This window comes from Zalophus californianus, chromosome 5 (assembly GCF_009762305.2).
Source record: "Zalophus californianus isolate mZalCal1 chromosome 5, mZalCal1.pri.v2, whole genome shotgun sequence".
Classification (NCBI taxonomy): domain Eukaryota; kingdom Metazoa; phylum Chordata; class Mammalia; order Carnivora; family Otariidae; genus Zalophus; species Zalophus californianus.
Window position 1 is genome coordinate 22,333,315 of NC_045599.1, and position 13,297 is coordinate 22,346,611.

Below are 13,297 nucleotides of genomic sequence, written 5' to 3' on the forward strand. Positions count from 1 at the left end.
CCTTTAACACAGAGGTCCTCAGAGCCTACGTGGGGATGACATGAAGAGCTTCTCAGGTCTCTAGAAAGATGGGGGGCTCCGAGGCGACCTAGAATCTATGGGGAAGGGAACGACCTACTGCCTTAGTTTTGTCCTTCTACTTGAAGAGGGCTTTACGTTGTCCTCGTCACTTGAACACTCCTGTGTCACAGACTGGACAGCATTCTCTCGTTTTCCTGTAACTGGGCCTGGCTCTCCTTCTGGCCCTTTCAGACAGGTCTCGGTAGGCAAGGCCCCCAGCGCCGCCCACCCACACAGCGGAGGTTGTCGTCTCATCAAACTCTCAGCCAGCCAACTACCCCAAAATAAGCTTTATTGCAAGAAAAGTGTCATATTTGATACACAGACCTACAAAAACAAACAAAACCAAAAACCATAAGTTTTTCCTCACAAACACTTGATTACAAATTTACAGTTTCTTTTTTTAGGTATTAAAACAACACAAAACCCCCAACTGGATAGAATTGGTTATGAATCTTTGGTCAGCACGGTGTGAGAGGAACAACCCGGAGCCTGCATGTGCTTGGGCCATTTCACAGATGAGGTTTGGGCACTGGGCCAGGGACAGGTTCTTGGGTTGAGAAGTAGGCGGGGCCGTCCTTCTATCAGCACGTCCTGGTACAGAATCTTTTTAAATGACTAAAGCAAACTAAACATCAGTTCATGGTACAAACATCTCTCATACACAATAGGCTATGATAAAACGAGGCATATGGTGTATAACTACAGTATTAATGAAAATTCTAAAAAAAAAATGGATTTAAAACAACAACAACAACAACAAAACAACATATATTCCTCGGCTGTACTGCATGATTTGTTTGCACATATGGCAATCCTGAAACAGCTTGAACATAATAAATGCACCATTAATCTAAGACAGCACCAAACACTACAGAACGCCAGGCGTTCCTTGGCAGAGGACCGGGCTGTGCCTCGGCGGCTGCCGGGGCCCCAAGAGCGCGGCCCACCCTGGGTAGGAATGAGGTGTTGTGGGGAGCACGCGTGCTTCCGTGAGGTTATACGAAGGAAATACAGTACGGTTTGGCCTGCAACGCTACTGGTCTAACAAGCAGTCAAGGTATTTTGCTACAGTGGTTACGCTTCATCTGCAGTTGCCTGGTGTGTCCGGTGGTGGGAACGATCATCGTCACCACGAGTTGCTCTGGGTTTGAGCTCCTTTCTGAAGGATCTAATGACTCGGCCGTCTTTTAAGTTATTGACTACGCTGCCCTTACAGCTCTGGGAGGCTTTCTTTAAAAATCATCAGATGGGTACCAGTTGGACCCCTGGCAGAAAACCAAAAGGAAACCTCTCTTGAATCTACTGGATTTTTAAAAAGCACCTCTAAAAGAAATAAGCTCAAATTTATAAATCTAAAGAAAAACAAGTGAGTTTCCCTTTTTGTTTACATAGTTTGTTCATTTCTCCATATATTACTGCATTAAAAATAAATAAACATCTATATTTTTTTTTTTAATTAGCAACTATAGCAAAATACCCAAAGTGTTACAGACTGCTAACAGGAAAAAAAAAAAAAAAGCTCACATTATTTTTGTGCATTTAGTGCCATATGCTGATCTCTTGAACATTTAGTTTTAGTTTTCTTTTAATATATTTTTAAAGTGAAGTTATATAAAAAAAAAAAAAATACAGTAACCACGGTTGCCTTTGTACTCAAATCTTTGGCCACACCAGAGTCTCAATTACCCCTCCCTGTGAGGGTCAACATTGCGCAGTCTGAAGACAGGGAGGAAAGAAACAAAAGTTGTCTTTTTTTTTTTTTTTTCCCCTCTTTGCAATTAGTCACTGATTTCTCTGAGGCTGCTGCGGGCTGGTTGTGCAGGGACTGGAGCCCAGGACCAAGTCTGTAAGGGCTTAATAGAGCTGAATCTGCAGCCTCATCCGGAGAGCCTCCCCGAGCTCCCCTAGGAGGTAGTCATCCTCATTGTGGTCTTCCAGTTTCTGAAGCTCCTTCTTCTTGTAGAGAGGGATGCTAGTGATTTCCAGTGTGTATGTGCCGGGCACGAGCTTCCTCCTGGCCGTGTGCAAGTAGCTGAGCCCGTTTCTTTGGTGGATGCGGAAGATGCCCTCGTCGTTCCCTTGAGAGATGACGTAGCGGATGTGGTTGTTGAGGGGCTCGATGGCGGGCATGAGTTCTAGGATGTGCTCCTTCGAGCCAAGGCCGGAGAGGTTGAACTTCATTCTCATGGGGCTGTCCATGTCGACGCTCTCTAGGCTGACGTGTTCAACCTGGAGAAAGAGCAGGAAAGGACGGGGGAGGAGACTCAGGCACATGCAGAGGGCTCTGTGTGCTCTCCGCACCACGAGTGCTTGCACAGGAGGCTCCTGTGCGGCCCTGTCGGCTGAGGGGAGAGGCCAGTTCCCCTGGGCGTGGTCTGTGGAGATCTTTACAGCCTCTCATTCACCTGATCCAGGTGACAGGGCTGAGCCAACAGAGAGCATTCACATTGCAAAATATTTTTGATGAGTCTACGGAATAACAAGCTTGTTAATAAAAAAATAAGAAATGATTGTAAATTTTTTTTTTTTTTTTTTGTGGCTGGAGTCTAAACTAGAAGTGCGGCTCTTAGCCAACAGTAGGGATGGTCCCCAGAGCAATCTGCACTCTGAAGGCCTGGTGTGATCTGTAAGGCCCCCACAGCCATGGGCACACAGAGGGACCTGCCGAGTCCTGGGCTTGGGTTTGAGTCAGCTTTGGTAAAAAAAAAAAAAAACAGTGGGGCCAGGCCCAGATAAACCAAGTCTCACTTGGTCAGAGGGGTGGAAGGGTTTTAGAATGTTATTTTATTATTTTTTTTTAAAGATTTATGTAGCGAGCAGGGGGGAGGGCCAAAGGGAGAGGGGGAGAGAGAGAGAGTCCTGAGGCCGACTCCCTGCTGAGCACAGAGCTGGATGTGGGGCTCCATCCCAGGACCCTGAGATCATGACCCAAGCTGGAACCAAGAATCAGTTGCTTAACCGACTGTACCACCCAGGTGCCCCTAAAATGCTATTTGTAAGACAGGCAAAAATCCAAAGCTTTGAGTGAATGCCTTAAGAACTTGGCTCTGCTGGCACATAAGTGCCCATCAGGGGGCGCCGGGGTGGCTCAGTGGGTTAAGTGTCTGACTCTTAATTTCGGTTCAGGTTGTGAGATCGAGCCTCGCATTGGGCTCCATGCTTGGTGTGGAGTCTCCTTGAAATTCCTGTCTCTCCCTTTCCCTCTGCCCCTGCACCCACTTGTGCGAGCACTCTCTCTCTCTCTTTCACAGATAGATAGATAGACAAATAAAATCTTAAAAAAAAAAGTGCCCATCAGTGATCAGACATAAGCCTATCCCCAGTATCATGGTGGGAAGGTTTCATAAACAAAATTTCTGAATGTAGTCAGAGGTACTTGATGGATATCTCAATTGCCATATTTAAATATCAGTTAGTACCTTAGTCAACTTAAGGTAAATCTAATGCTGGCCTGTTTATTATTATAAAATTAAACCACAGACATTTTGGCTAGAGAGATCTAGCCTTACAGATCAGGAAACTTTCAGAGGCCCAGAAAACTGAAGCAAGTCACCCAACTCACACAGCCAGTTAGTAGTTGCCTAGGGTTTTTTTTTTTTTTTTTTTTTTGGTGGGGGAATTTTACAATAATGTTAAGTGAAGAGGGTGGTGCTATCCCTGATCTTTGGGAAAATCACCAACATCTTTGGGTACCAGGTATTACTTGGTGACATTTACTAATATGTCCAGCACTGCTCCAGGCACTTCACAGTGTCAACTCAATTTTCTTGTCAGCCTTCAAGTTTTTTGTTTTGTTTTTTTTTAAAGTAGGCCCAGCAGGAAGCCCAGCTGGGCTTAAACTCACAACCCTGAGCTGCAATGAAGAGTCAGACACTTAACCAACTGAGGCACCCAGGCATTTTTATCCCCATTTTACAGGTGAAGAAATTGAGGTAGAGAGAGGTTAAGTGAACATGCCCCATGTGACACGGGTAATAAGTGGGGAGGGTCAGGGAACATTCAAAACCACACAGTCATGGTCCTCCCTTTTAACTACTCAGTTAAATGCCATCAACAGCACAGAACCACCAGCAGGCAATTCAGATCTCCAGTTCCTTTCAAATACACTTTACCTGGAGATACCATTTTTTATGGAGGGAACACTTATACATGTCACAGAATATGAGACCTAGTTGGCTTATCTACTGAAAATTAAAATCAGCCTAGTGTACTATAGTTGTATAAAACAGAAGTGGACAAATTCAAAATACTTTGTTTTTTTAATCATTTCAAAACTGCTATTTCCTAGATGGACACCTTTTTTCCTCTGGCACAAATCAAAGACAAAAGTGTAGGATCTGAAACTATGAGTCTTTTTTTTTTTTTTAAACCAATGATCATTTTTTAAAATTTTATTATTTTTTAAGATTTTATTTATTTGACAGAGAGAGCCGGAGAGCACAAGCGGAGGGAATGGCAGTGGGAGAGGGAGAAGCAGGCTCTGCACTGAGCAGGGAGCCCGATGCGGGGCTCGATCCCAGGACCCTGGGGTCATGACCTGAGCCGAAGGCAGACGCTCAACCATCTGAGCCACCCAAGTGTCCCTGAAACTGTGAATCTTAAAGTTTTTTTCCCCTCTAGTCCTTGTGTTCCGAGCTAATAATGCCACTGACGGGTGTTTGCCATATTGTGTCTGTGGATTTAGTTAAAATGTTACAAGAAAACTTTAACTTTACTGAGGCTGAAACCTATATAAAATTTGGCTGCACAGTATGTGTTCCTGCTTAAGGATAAAATCTTGTGAGAGGACAGAGCGAGGTTTACTCACAGCAGTGGGTTCGGCTTCCCCAACACTTCTCTTCTGTCTGCCGTCTTTCTTAGAGTAGCCATTGATTTTACACTCATAGCATGCTTCCGGGGACAGAGCATTTTCCTCATCGACCTCCGCATCCAGGGACAGGTACTGCCCTTTGTTAAATCCCATTCCTGAGACACAGTGGCTGTTGGCAATGAGAAGCAAGGCAAGGTCAGACTTCACCAATAACCGTGTCCACAGTTTTCCAGTGGTAGAGCAGAGACTTTTCAGAGACAAGAAACCGACAAAGTAAACTCTAAGCTCACAAACAGGAAAACCTAATACTCTTGGTAACTCTTTCCTTCAACACTTAATGCATGAGGTTCTTGCTCATTCTGAACATCAAAATTGTTGTGAGAGTGAGCTCAGGCTTCTCCAGTTTTCAATCCTAATTAGACTGAAGCACTCACGTGTGGTTAAATCAAGAAGCTAAAGAAAAAGCAAATTATGAATTTCAAAAGATAATGTTGAGAATTTCCATTGCTTTAGAAAAAGCCCGAAGCCCGTGCTTATGCTCTTGAGAAAGCTCGCTGCTGTTACAGCTGAGACTTCTGAGCTCCCACTATGGATAGTGAGAGTCCCTGAGCTGGCCCTAAAGGACACTGGTCTGGACCAAGGCTTTGGTTTCAAGCATGATTAGGCAGCAGTGGTAGACAGATTAGTCCCCACGCCTCAACGCACGCACTGCTCGTTCGGGGCGGGGGGGGGGGTGACCCTGCCTGACTCGTCCGTCCCCGTCTTCTGGGCGGCGGGGCGCAGGCAGCTCGAGCTCCACTGCAGCCAGCCGCACTAGCCCCAGCTCACCCGGCAGCAGGCCACTAGCTGGCCGGAACCCGGCCGGGTGGGGATGGCGCCACAGGGCCCAGGCACATCCTCTCTGTGCCGTATAAACCAGAGGAGCAGGAGGAGCGACAGACTCCTTCCTTGGGGACCACTGGGCAAGCACTTGCCTAAATTCATAGAAAAATCCGGCGCAGCCATTTCTACTTGTACTTTATAACCCAGGTGTCAGTGACAACAAGGGAGCTGCATTTTTAAACATCTGCTTGTCTCTGGCCTTGAGGGATCCGACTGAATCAATTCAGGCTCTTCTGAGGGGCCGGCGAGTGCTACCTGTACAAAAGGGGGTCTTACGGTCACCACGAAGGAGGCGATCCTGCCACACTGACCTAACCCATGTACCTTCCTGGCGGTGCTTCTTCCCACACCCTAAGTCCTCCGAGCAGCGCTTCGGCCTTACCCCTGTCCCACTCTGTAGTACCCGGGCGGACAGCCGCAGAGGTAGCCGCCTTCCGTGTTGGAGCAGCCGTAATTGCACGGGTTCTTGGAGGACGAGCACTCGTTGACGTCGTGGCAGGCACTGGAGAACTGGTCGAAGGAGAACCCCGAGGGGCAGACGCACTTGTAACCCCCCAGGGTGTTGTAGCAGGAAGCCGAGCCACAGGCGTTGGGGTTGGAGCATTCGTTCTCGTCTAGGAGGACAAAGGAAGAAACTCTCACGCTGGGGGAAGGAGGCGGTGAGGGGAAGAGGCCGAGCGTCAGGGTCTTGACGGCTTTATAGGAAAATACCTCTGGAACTGTATTTAAAAAAGGTTTACTCTGATGGCTGATTGGCAAAAGCATATAAAAGTAAAAAAAAAAAAAAAACAAAAAACAAAAAACAAACAGAAACAAACCCAAAATACCAAAACCCAACAAATCCACCTAAATTATGGCTTTAAAAAAGCCTTGCCCTACCCTTTTATATCTTCTGTTTGTGCTGTTTCTCGATACGATGGCAGCCCTTGGGGAAAGACATTTGCAGTCTGTCTACTGGGAATAACTCTTTTATTCTCTGATCTGAACCAAAGATTACTTCAAAAGCCTGAATCCCAGATCCATGGAGCTAGAAAGTAGATTACTAGTTTCCAGGGGCTGCAGGGAGGAAGAAATGGAGATGTCTGCTTATGGGTACGGAATTTCTTTCTGGAGCAATGAAAATGTGGTGGTGATGGTTGCAAGCTCTGGTTAGAATATACTAAACACCACTAAACTGTATGAATTTGGAAATCATGAATTTTAGGGTAGGTCAATTCCGTCTCAATTTAAAAAAAAAACAACACTGTATCTGGGTACACGTATATTCTCCCAGCAATTGCCAAATTCATTCTATATGGGGGGGAAACACATATAAACATTTAAATAATCTGACTTAAAATAATTGAAAGAAATATTATTTAACCGGATCTACTGAACCAAAAAACTACTATGCTTTTAACTGCTTGAGAACCCATTAGGTGCAGACTGTGTCTTCTGAGAGAGGTTTGCATCCAGCCATCAGCTGACATAGGTTTTACTTGTTTAGTAACTAACCTTTCACTGTAAATTCCTGACTGCAGGATAATTATAGGTTATACTTTCAGTTGCTCTTATTTTTACCAAATCAAAGCCTGATTGTGCTTTTAACTTTGGAGATAACAATTTTGCTTTTAGCTGTCTGGTCGATATAGAGCATGTGGCTTGACTCCTTTGGGCTTTATCATAATCCACATTTCACCCTGGGCACAGGTCACATCTGTTCTGTGGAATTCTTTCTGATCCCTGCGACTCCCCTGGAGCACAGTGTGTCTGTTTACCTAATCTGTGACAAGTTTATGTTTCAGCCCACGTGGGGAAATGGTCCATGTGTAAGGAGATGACACGACAGCGAGAGGCAAGTGCATGTCTGCAGCAGCTCCGTGAGCTTATGGAGGATGCAGATGGAGTCTCCGTGCTGCCGAGGCCTCCCAGACAGGAAATTTGACTTCATTAAGTTCGGCACACAGGTTACTACTGAAAGGGCAGATAGTATGAGGCAACTTTTGTGTCATGATTATAGTTTCAGAATTAAATCAGGCCAACAAATAGAGAATTCTGGATATAAAACCTGTGATGATTACCCAACAGGTACAAGTTCTCAGTCTTCATTTCATCCGGAGAAAGTATTTAAATGAATTCTTAACCACTAGGCCACCTACGACACAGACATAACTGCTGGTTTATTTCTAAATACAAAAGACCTGGCATTCTGCCACAAAGGCTTATCTGCTCTAATCATTAACTCTGACATTTATATCGGTACTTCTCCCATAACAAAGAATGTAAATTAGGTCATAATTTAACAAAACGATCCTGCTATGAATATAGTATCAGACATTGTGTTAGGTGGAAAAATCAGGCAAAACCAATTAATTGAGTAAGTGGCATTTACATACTACTGACAAGAACATTTAAAAATATGTAATGTTTTTGTAAGCACCATCATATACTTCATATTTGTATGTTACAAATGTATAGTGTGGTGTATTTTTATGGACTCAGGTCATCTCACTTTGAAAATACGTTCATGTTGAGCTGACTCGTGTGTCACGAAGCTGTGTTCAAATTATTTTGAAGTGATCGCAGAAGCAACTGGAAGTTAGTGAACACTACATAACCAAAAACTTCACTAATCCATAATTTTTCTTCATAATCAAAGGTTAATGCTCACTTATTTTCAATTCTGAATAATTATAATGCTTGTAAACATCGGAGAAACTGTAGAGTCTATGCACCAGAATGTTATATAGATGTTCTCTGACAAGTGAGCGGCAATATCTTCAAGTATTCACTTGAATTTCAAAAACCTTTCTTCAGTATTAACACAAAAAAACTCATTTTCCTTAAGTTGGCAGTAGTATTAGTAATGTTAAAATGCCACACTTCAAAAATGCAGTAGTACTAATCATTTAATATTACTTAAATTATCTGATGCATTGACTCTGAACAGTTTTGTCCATTTACTAAGAGAATCCAGATAAATCTGAAATAGTTCATTCTACCTTTCCCCCCAGATCATATGAAATGACCAGTGATACACACGCAGTAACAGATAAAAATAATCTGTGGCCTTTCAATGTGCACTTTTGTCATAATTCTTGTTCTTTTGATAACTTGTTGCTTTTACTAGTTCCTGATGGTTTGTTTAATTCTATCCCTGTCATATATTTGGGTTAGAATTCTAACTGGAATTATGTGAATTCAAAGCAAGGAAGTCAGCAATTAAAGTAGGGACCAGCTAGATTCCTCAACCCTGCACGGACGAATCTAGAACCTTCCCAAATAAATCCCGGCTGTTACACTGGGTGAGCTGCTGTGGGGGTGACTGTGCCCCCTCTGAGAATCCCCCAAAGGGGAATTAGGATGTACCATATAGCCTTGACTTTAAATTCAGACCAATTTAGTGAAAAACTATACGGATATTTTTGCACTAGATGTTTATAGGCAGAAGCTTCAGAAGACTTAAAAAACTTGGAATGTGAGATGATATGTGCTCTTATTTATACTTAGGATCAATTTAAAAATGAGAATTCTATTTAATAAGACACCTATGAAATATTAGAAGATCATTCTTTTTGCCTTAAGATCCACAGAATTAACCAAGAAGTCCATGCTATTTGTAAAATACGAGACCCTCCACTTTATTTAGTAAACAAACAAAGCATAATTATTTTAAGCTGTCTTAACAGCTGTCTACAAAGGTACTGTTCTCTATATTCTGAAGAGTGTGCCTGTACCTTGCCTCTGTTTATAAATCAATCAGGGCATAAGGACTTGGGCAACATTTTTCTGTGTGTGTGTGGGAAGAGAAAAAGAAGTAAACTTATGAAATCATTTTGATTGCCTAACTCATCATTCTGATAATCCTAGGTAACTCTGTCCCTAACTTCGAGATCACGAACGGTTTCTGCATTTCCCTGCACAAGAGCATCTCTTCGTGGGCTGGCAAAGTGTCTCTTTGGCCTTGCACAAGATCACAGCATCTCTGTGACTTTCACCAAGTTGGCTTCCCTCTGCAATTCGTCTTGATTTTCTCCTCTCAATTCACTAAACTGTCATTAGAGATTTCTTTTGAGGAGACCACAAAGGATAAAATCAGATTAATTTATCGAGTGGATGCTCACAGTGAAATATTTGGGGAACACGTGGGGTAACTGAAATCACTGCAGAGGCACAGGAAATCCCCTGCTGGCTCCCTGCAGGACCACTGCCCCCTTTCAGGCTCAGCTGTGTGGGCATCTGATGTCACAACGTGTTGGATGGCAGGTCCATGAAGTGCATTCAGATGGAGCCAAGAAATTAGGCCTCTGCTAAGTAAATCAGCTGGCTATTCAAGCACAGAATAATGTTCTCTTTGATCAGTCTCTCCTTAAAAGGAGAACTTCCATTGACTATTATCAATGCCAGGAACAGGGCTGAGGGCCTACAGGCTTTATTTATTTTACAAACACTTTTGTCTGGAGACAAATTCAATTCAACAGAATTAGCTGTAACTGGGTACTTCTTTTACCTTCAGATACTTAACCTTCTTCATTAAATCTATGTAACTGGAAAGCCCAGATGGACGGTCCTTACTAAGCTGATCTGAGTTCATTTAGATTTATATGAGGGAGATGGGTGGGCAATTCTTCAACCCCAAATCTAAAGTTAAGAAAGTAATGATGAAAAGCCCCTGACCTTGGCAAAGGAAGACGATGCATCTTGACACCGTCTTCAGAAAGTTAAACTTACATCGAGTAGAAAATTAAAATTATAAACGCTAGAGTTGAGTTACCTTCTGGGTACTTAAAACAACATTTTTATTCCGGGTATTTTCAAACATACACAAGTAGAGAGACTAGTGTCAGGAATCCCATGCACCCGTCCAAAGGACTGGGGTTCAAGTGCTAGGCTTCAAAGCCCAAACCGAAACATCAGCCTTTCTTATTTGTCCATGTTACGCAAAGCTACTTTAAGGTAAGAAAAGCAGATGCTATGTAACAAGCGCGGACTCACCGACACACTGATTCCACTGGTAGTGCTGAATATACCCCTGGGGGCAGCCACACCTGTAGCCTCCCAGGATGTTCTGGCAGCCATGTTGGCACCTGTGGTTTCCATCACATTCATCCACGTCTGCAAAAACAATCCCGGCATGATACTGAGGCACCCTTTCCTCTACTGTCCTTAAACGCACTCCAAACGCAACCTGGGTGAACTATTATCGGGGGAACTAAATAAACAAGACACACAGAGAGGCTGTGACTTTTCCCAAGTCACAGGGTTATTAGCGGTGATACAAAGAATGGTTCTGAGATGAGAACCCACCTTAAGCTATTTTTTTTTTTTTTAAGATTTATTTATTTGAGAGAGGCGGGGAGGGGCAGAGGGAGAGGGAGACAGAATCTCAAGCAGACTTCCCGCTGAGCATGGAGCCTGACGTGGGGCTCCATCTCACAACCCTGAGATCACAACCTAAGCCAAAACCAAGAGCCGACGCTCCCGCTCATGCTCTCTCTCTCTCTCTCAAATAAATAAATTAAAAAAAAAATCTTAAAAAAATAAAATCCTCATGTGTGGGACGATACAAGCACTACAGAGACACCTAAAGAGTATAATTGCTTTGCACGCAAAAGTTTTTATTACCATTTGACATTAATTAGATGCAAAATTTAAGTATATGTTATTTTTAGATATGATATGGTATTATTACAACATATGGAATAATTTCCTTGTCCATACATGCAATACTCTTTTGGAATGACAACTGAGGCTTGAAATCGACCCATAGAGAGTGAAATAAAATTGGCATGTTTGATGTGTGTATAACAAACTTATATGCCTAATTAATAAATGGTATCTTATGTGGATAATCACACGCTGAACTCAGCAAGCAGCTGTATATACAGAATACTTTAGAAGTTTCAATGACTTCAAATATAAAATGTTAAAATGGAAATCTTCAAAACTGAATTTTTCCTGGCTACAAATTAGATTTATATATGTCTTATACTTCTTATAAAGAGTATTTTAAAAACTCTGAATATATTTCTAGAATCCAGAACCATACGTTTCTAAGAATAACAAAGGGGGACTAAAATCAGTAAAGACTTAAATTGCGATAGTTTATAAAAATATAAGGGGATGTATGCCATCTTATAATTTTTGGCATGTGTATTTTGTAGAAGATACCAATTCTACCACATTAGCCCTTGCAGTGGAGATACTGGAGAACAGTATGATATTTTGTTGAGTATAGGCAGATTCTTATTTTATTCCCAGTTAAATGTTTCTTTGGACTTTACAGGAAATACCTATTGGGGGGCAGGTGGCTTGATAGAAAATGCCCATTTTAGAGAAGAGAGTGAGTAAGAGGAGTTTCTGAAAAATAAAATAGAAATAGCCATCACTTTCCCCAGTGCTTTTCATATATTTTACAATTCTCTTTGATAACTGTTTCTTTTCTTACACTTAACTTTCACTCATTTAGTTATCATGGAACAAAAATCCATCATCATTTTTTTCTGATATATTTGTACACTACTATATACCATATTAGTTACAGAATTCCTTTTCAGTTGTTTTTTTGTTTTTAGACCAGTAATTAGGTAAAGACTCCAGTTACTTTAAAAACCAATTCATATAGAATTTTTGTTCTGTCACATTAAAGTCTTCCTCTGCCCCCAAAATGATATGTGAAAATGTGTGAACGAAAATCAACCACTAAGTTCTATTTTGTTAAATACATTTTTTTTCCTTTTGAGATGATCTCATTTCTCTATTTAGTGCCTTGGAAGCTAAAATAGTTTGCTGTATTAGATTAAGGGTTTTTTTTAGCAAATAAACTCACCTTCACAGTTTAGTCCAGTGGCATCGAGAGAGAACCCTCTTTGGCATTCGCAGCTGAAACTGCCAGGCGTGTTCTGGCAGATTCCTTTTGCTCCACAGAGTGAAGGCTGAGACCCACATTCATTGTTGTCTAGCAAAGCAAGAAGGAGGAGCGTCAAGCTTCCCAGTCGTTACATGACTCAGATTTCACTACACAAAGTGAAAAGTGAGGCATGAAAACCTAAGTTTAAGATGTGAAAATTTGGGGGAAACGTATGCCAGGATTCACTGTCAGGTTAGAGGCAAAAGTGGCAAGAAAAGGAGTATTTCAAGAGAGGTGAAACTGAAGCATATCTTGGGTCAACTGAGGACATGGTTTTTAATAGTGCAGACTGAAACTCTCTTAACACATGTGTGTCTTCTAACATAAAATAACCTACCCTGTCCATTAGCATGCTCTAAATCACAGTGAGCCTTTGTTCATATTTAGTCTGAACATACATGGTTATATTTAGAATGCAACCTAAAGGTCCTGTTCGGAATATACCTACTGTGCACATGCTTGGACCTTAAACGAGCTTGGACCTTATTTATTTTTTCCCTTGGATACTGTTCTTATGAAAAAACACTTATTAGCAACATTTCTAGACCAGTAATAATGACATATTGGTTCTAAGTATGGAGCCATTCAACATTCTAAGCATTTTAAGCACCCTTGTTACGCACCGACCCTCAGTCAGCAGAACGTGCCTGTGG

The 13,297-nt window shown here is 42.2% G+C and overlaps 1 protein-coding gene across 1 annotated transcript in view; it reads right to left on the minus strand.

Annotated features, from left to right (window-relative positions):
- Positions 1-344: 344 nt before the first annotated feature.
- The window catches only part of FBN2 (fibrillin 2), a 262,634-nt gene continuing 249,681 nt past the window's right edge, over positions 345-13,297 (minus strand). Inside the window, exons 61-65 of the mRNA XM_027606724.2 lie at positions 12,564-12,692; positions 10,730-10,849; positions 6,138-6,369; positions 4,871-5,042; positions 345-2,292 (exon numbers count right to left, since the gene is read on the minus strand). Of these exons, the coding sequence (XP_027462525.2) occupies positions 1,918-2,292; positions 4,871-5,042; positions 6,138-6,369; positions 10,730-10,849; positions 12,564-12,692 (1,028 nt within the window). The 3' untranslated portion in view covers positions 345-1,917. The remainder of the gene's footprint in view (positions 2,293-4,870; positions 5,043-6,137; positions 6,370-10,729; positions 10,850-12,563; positions 12,693-13,297) is intronic.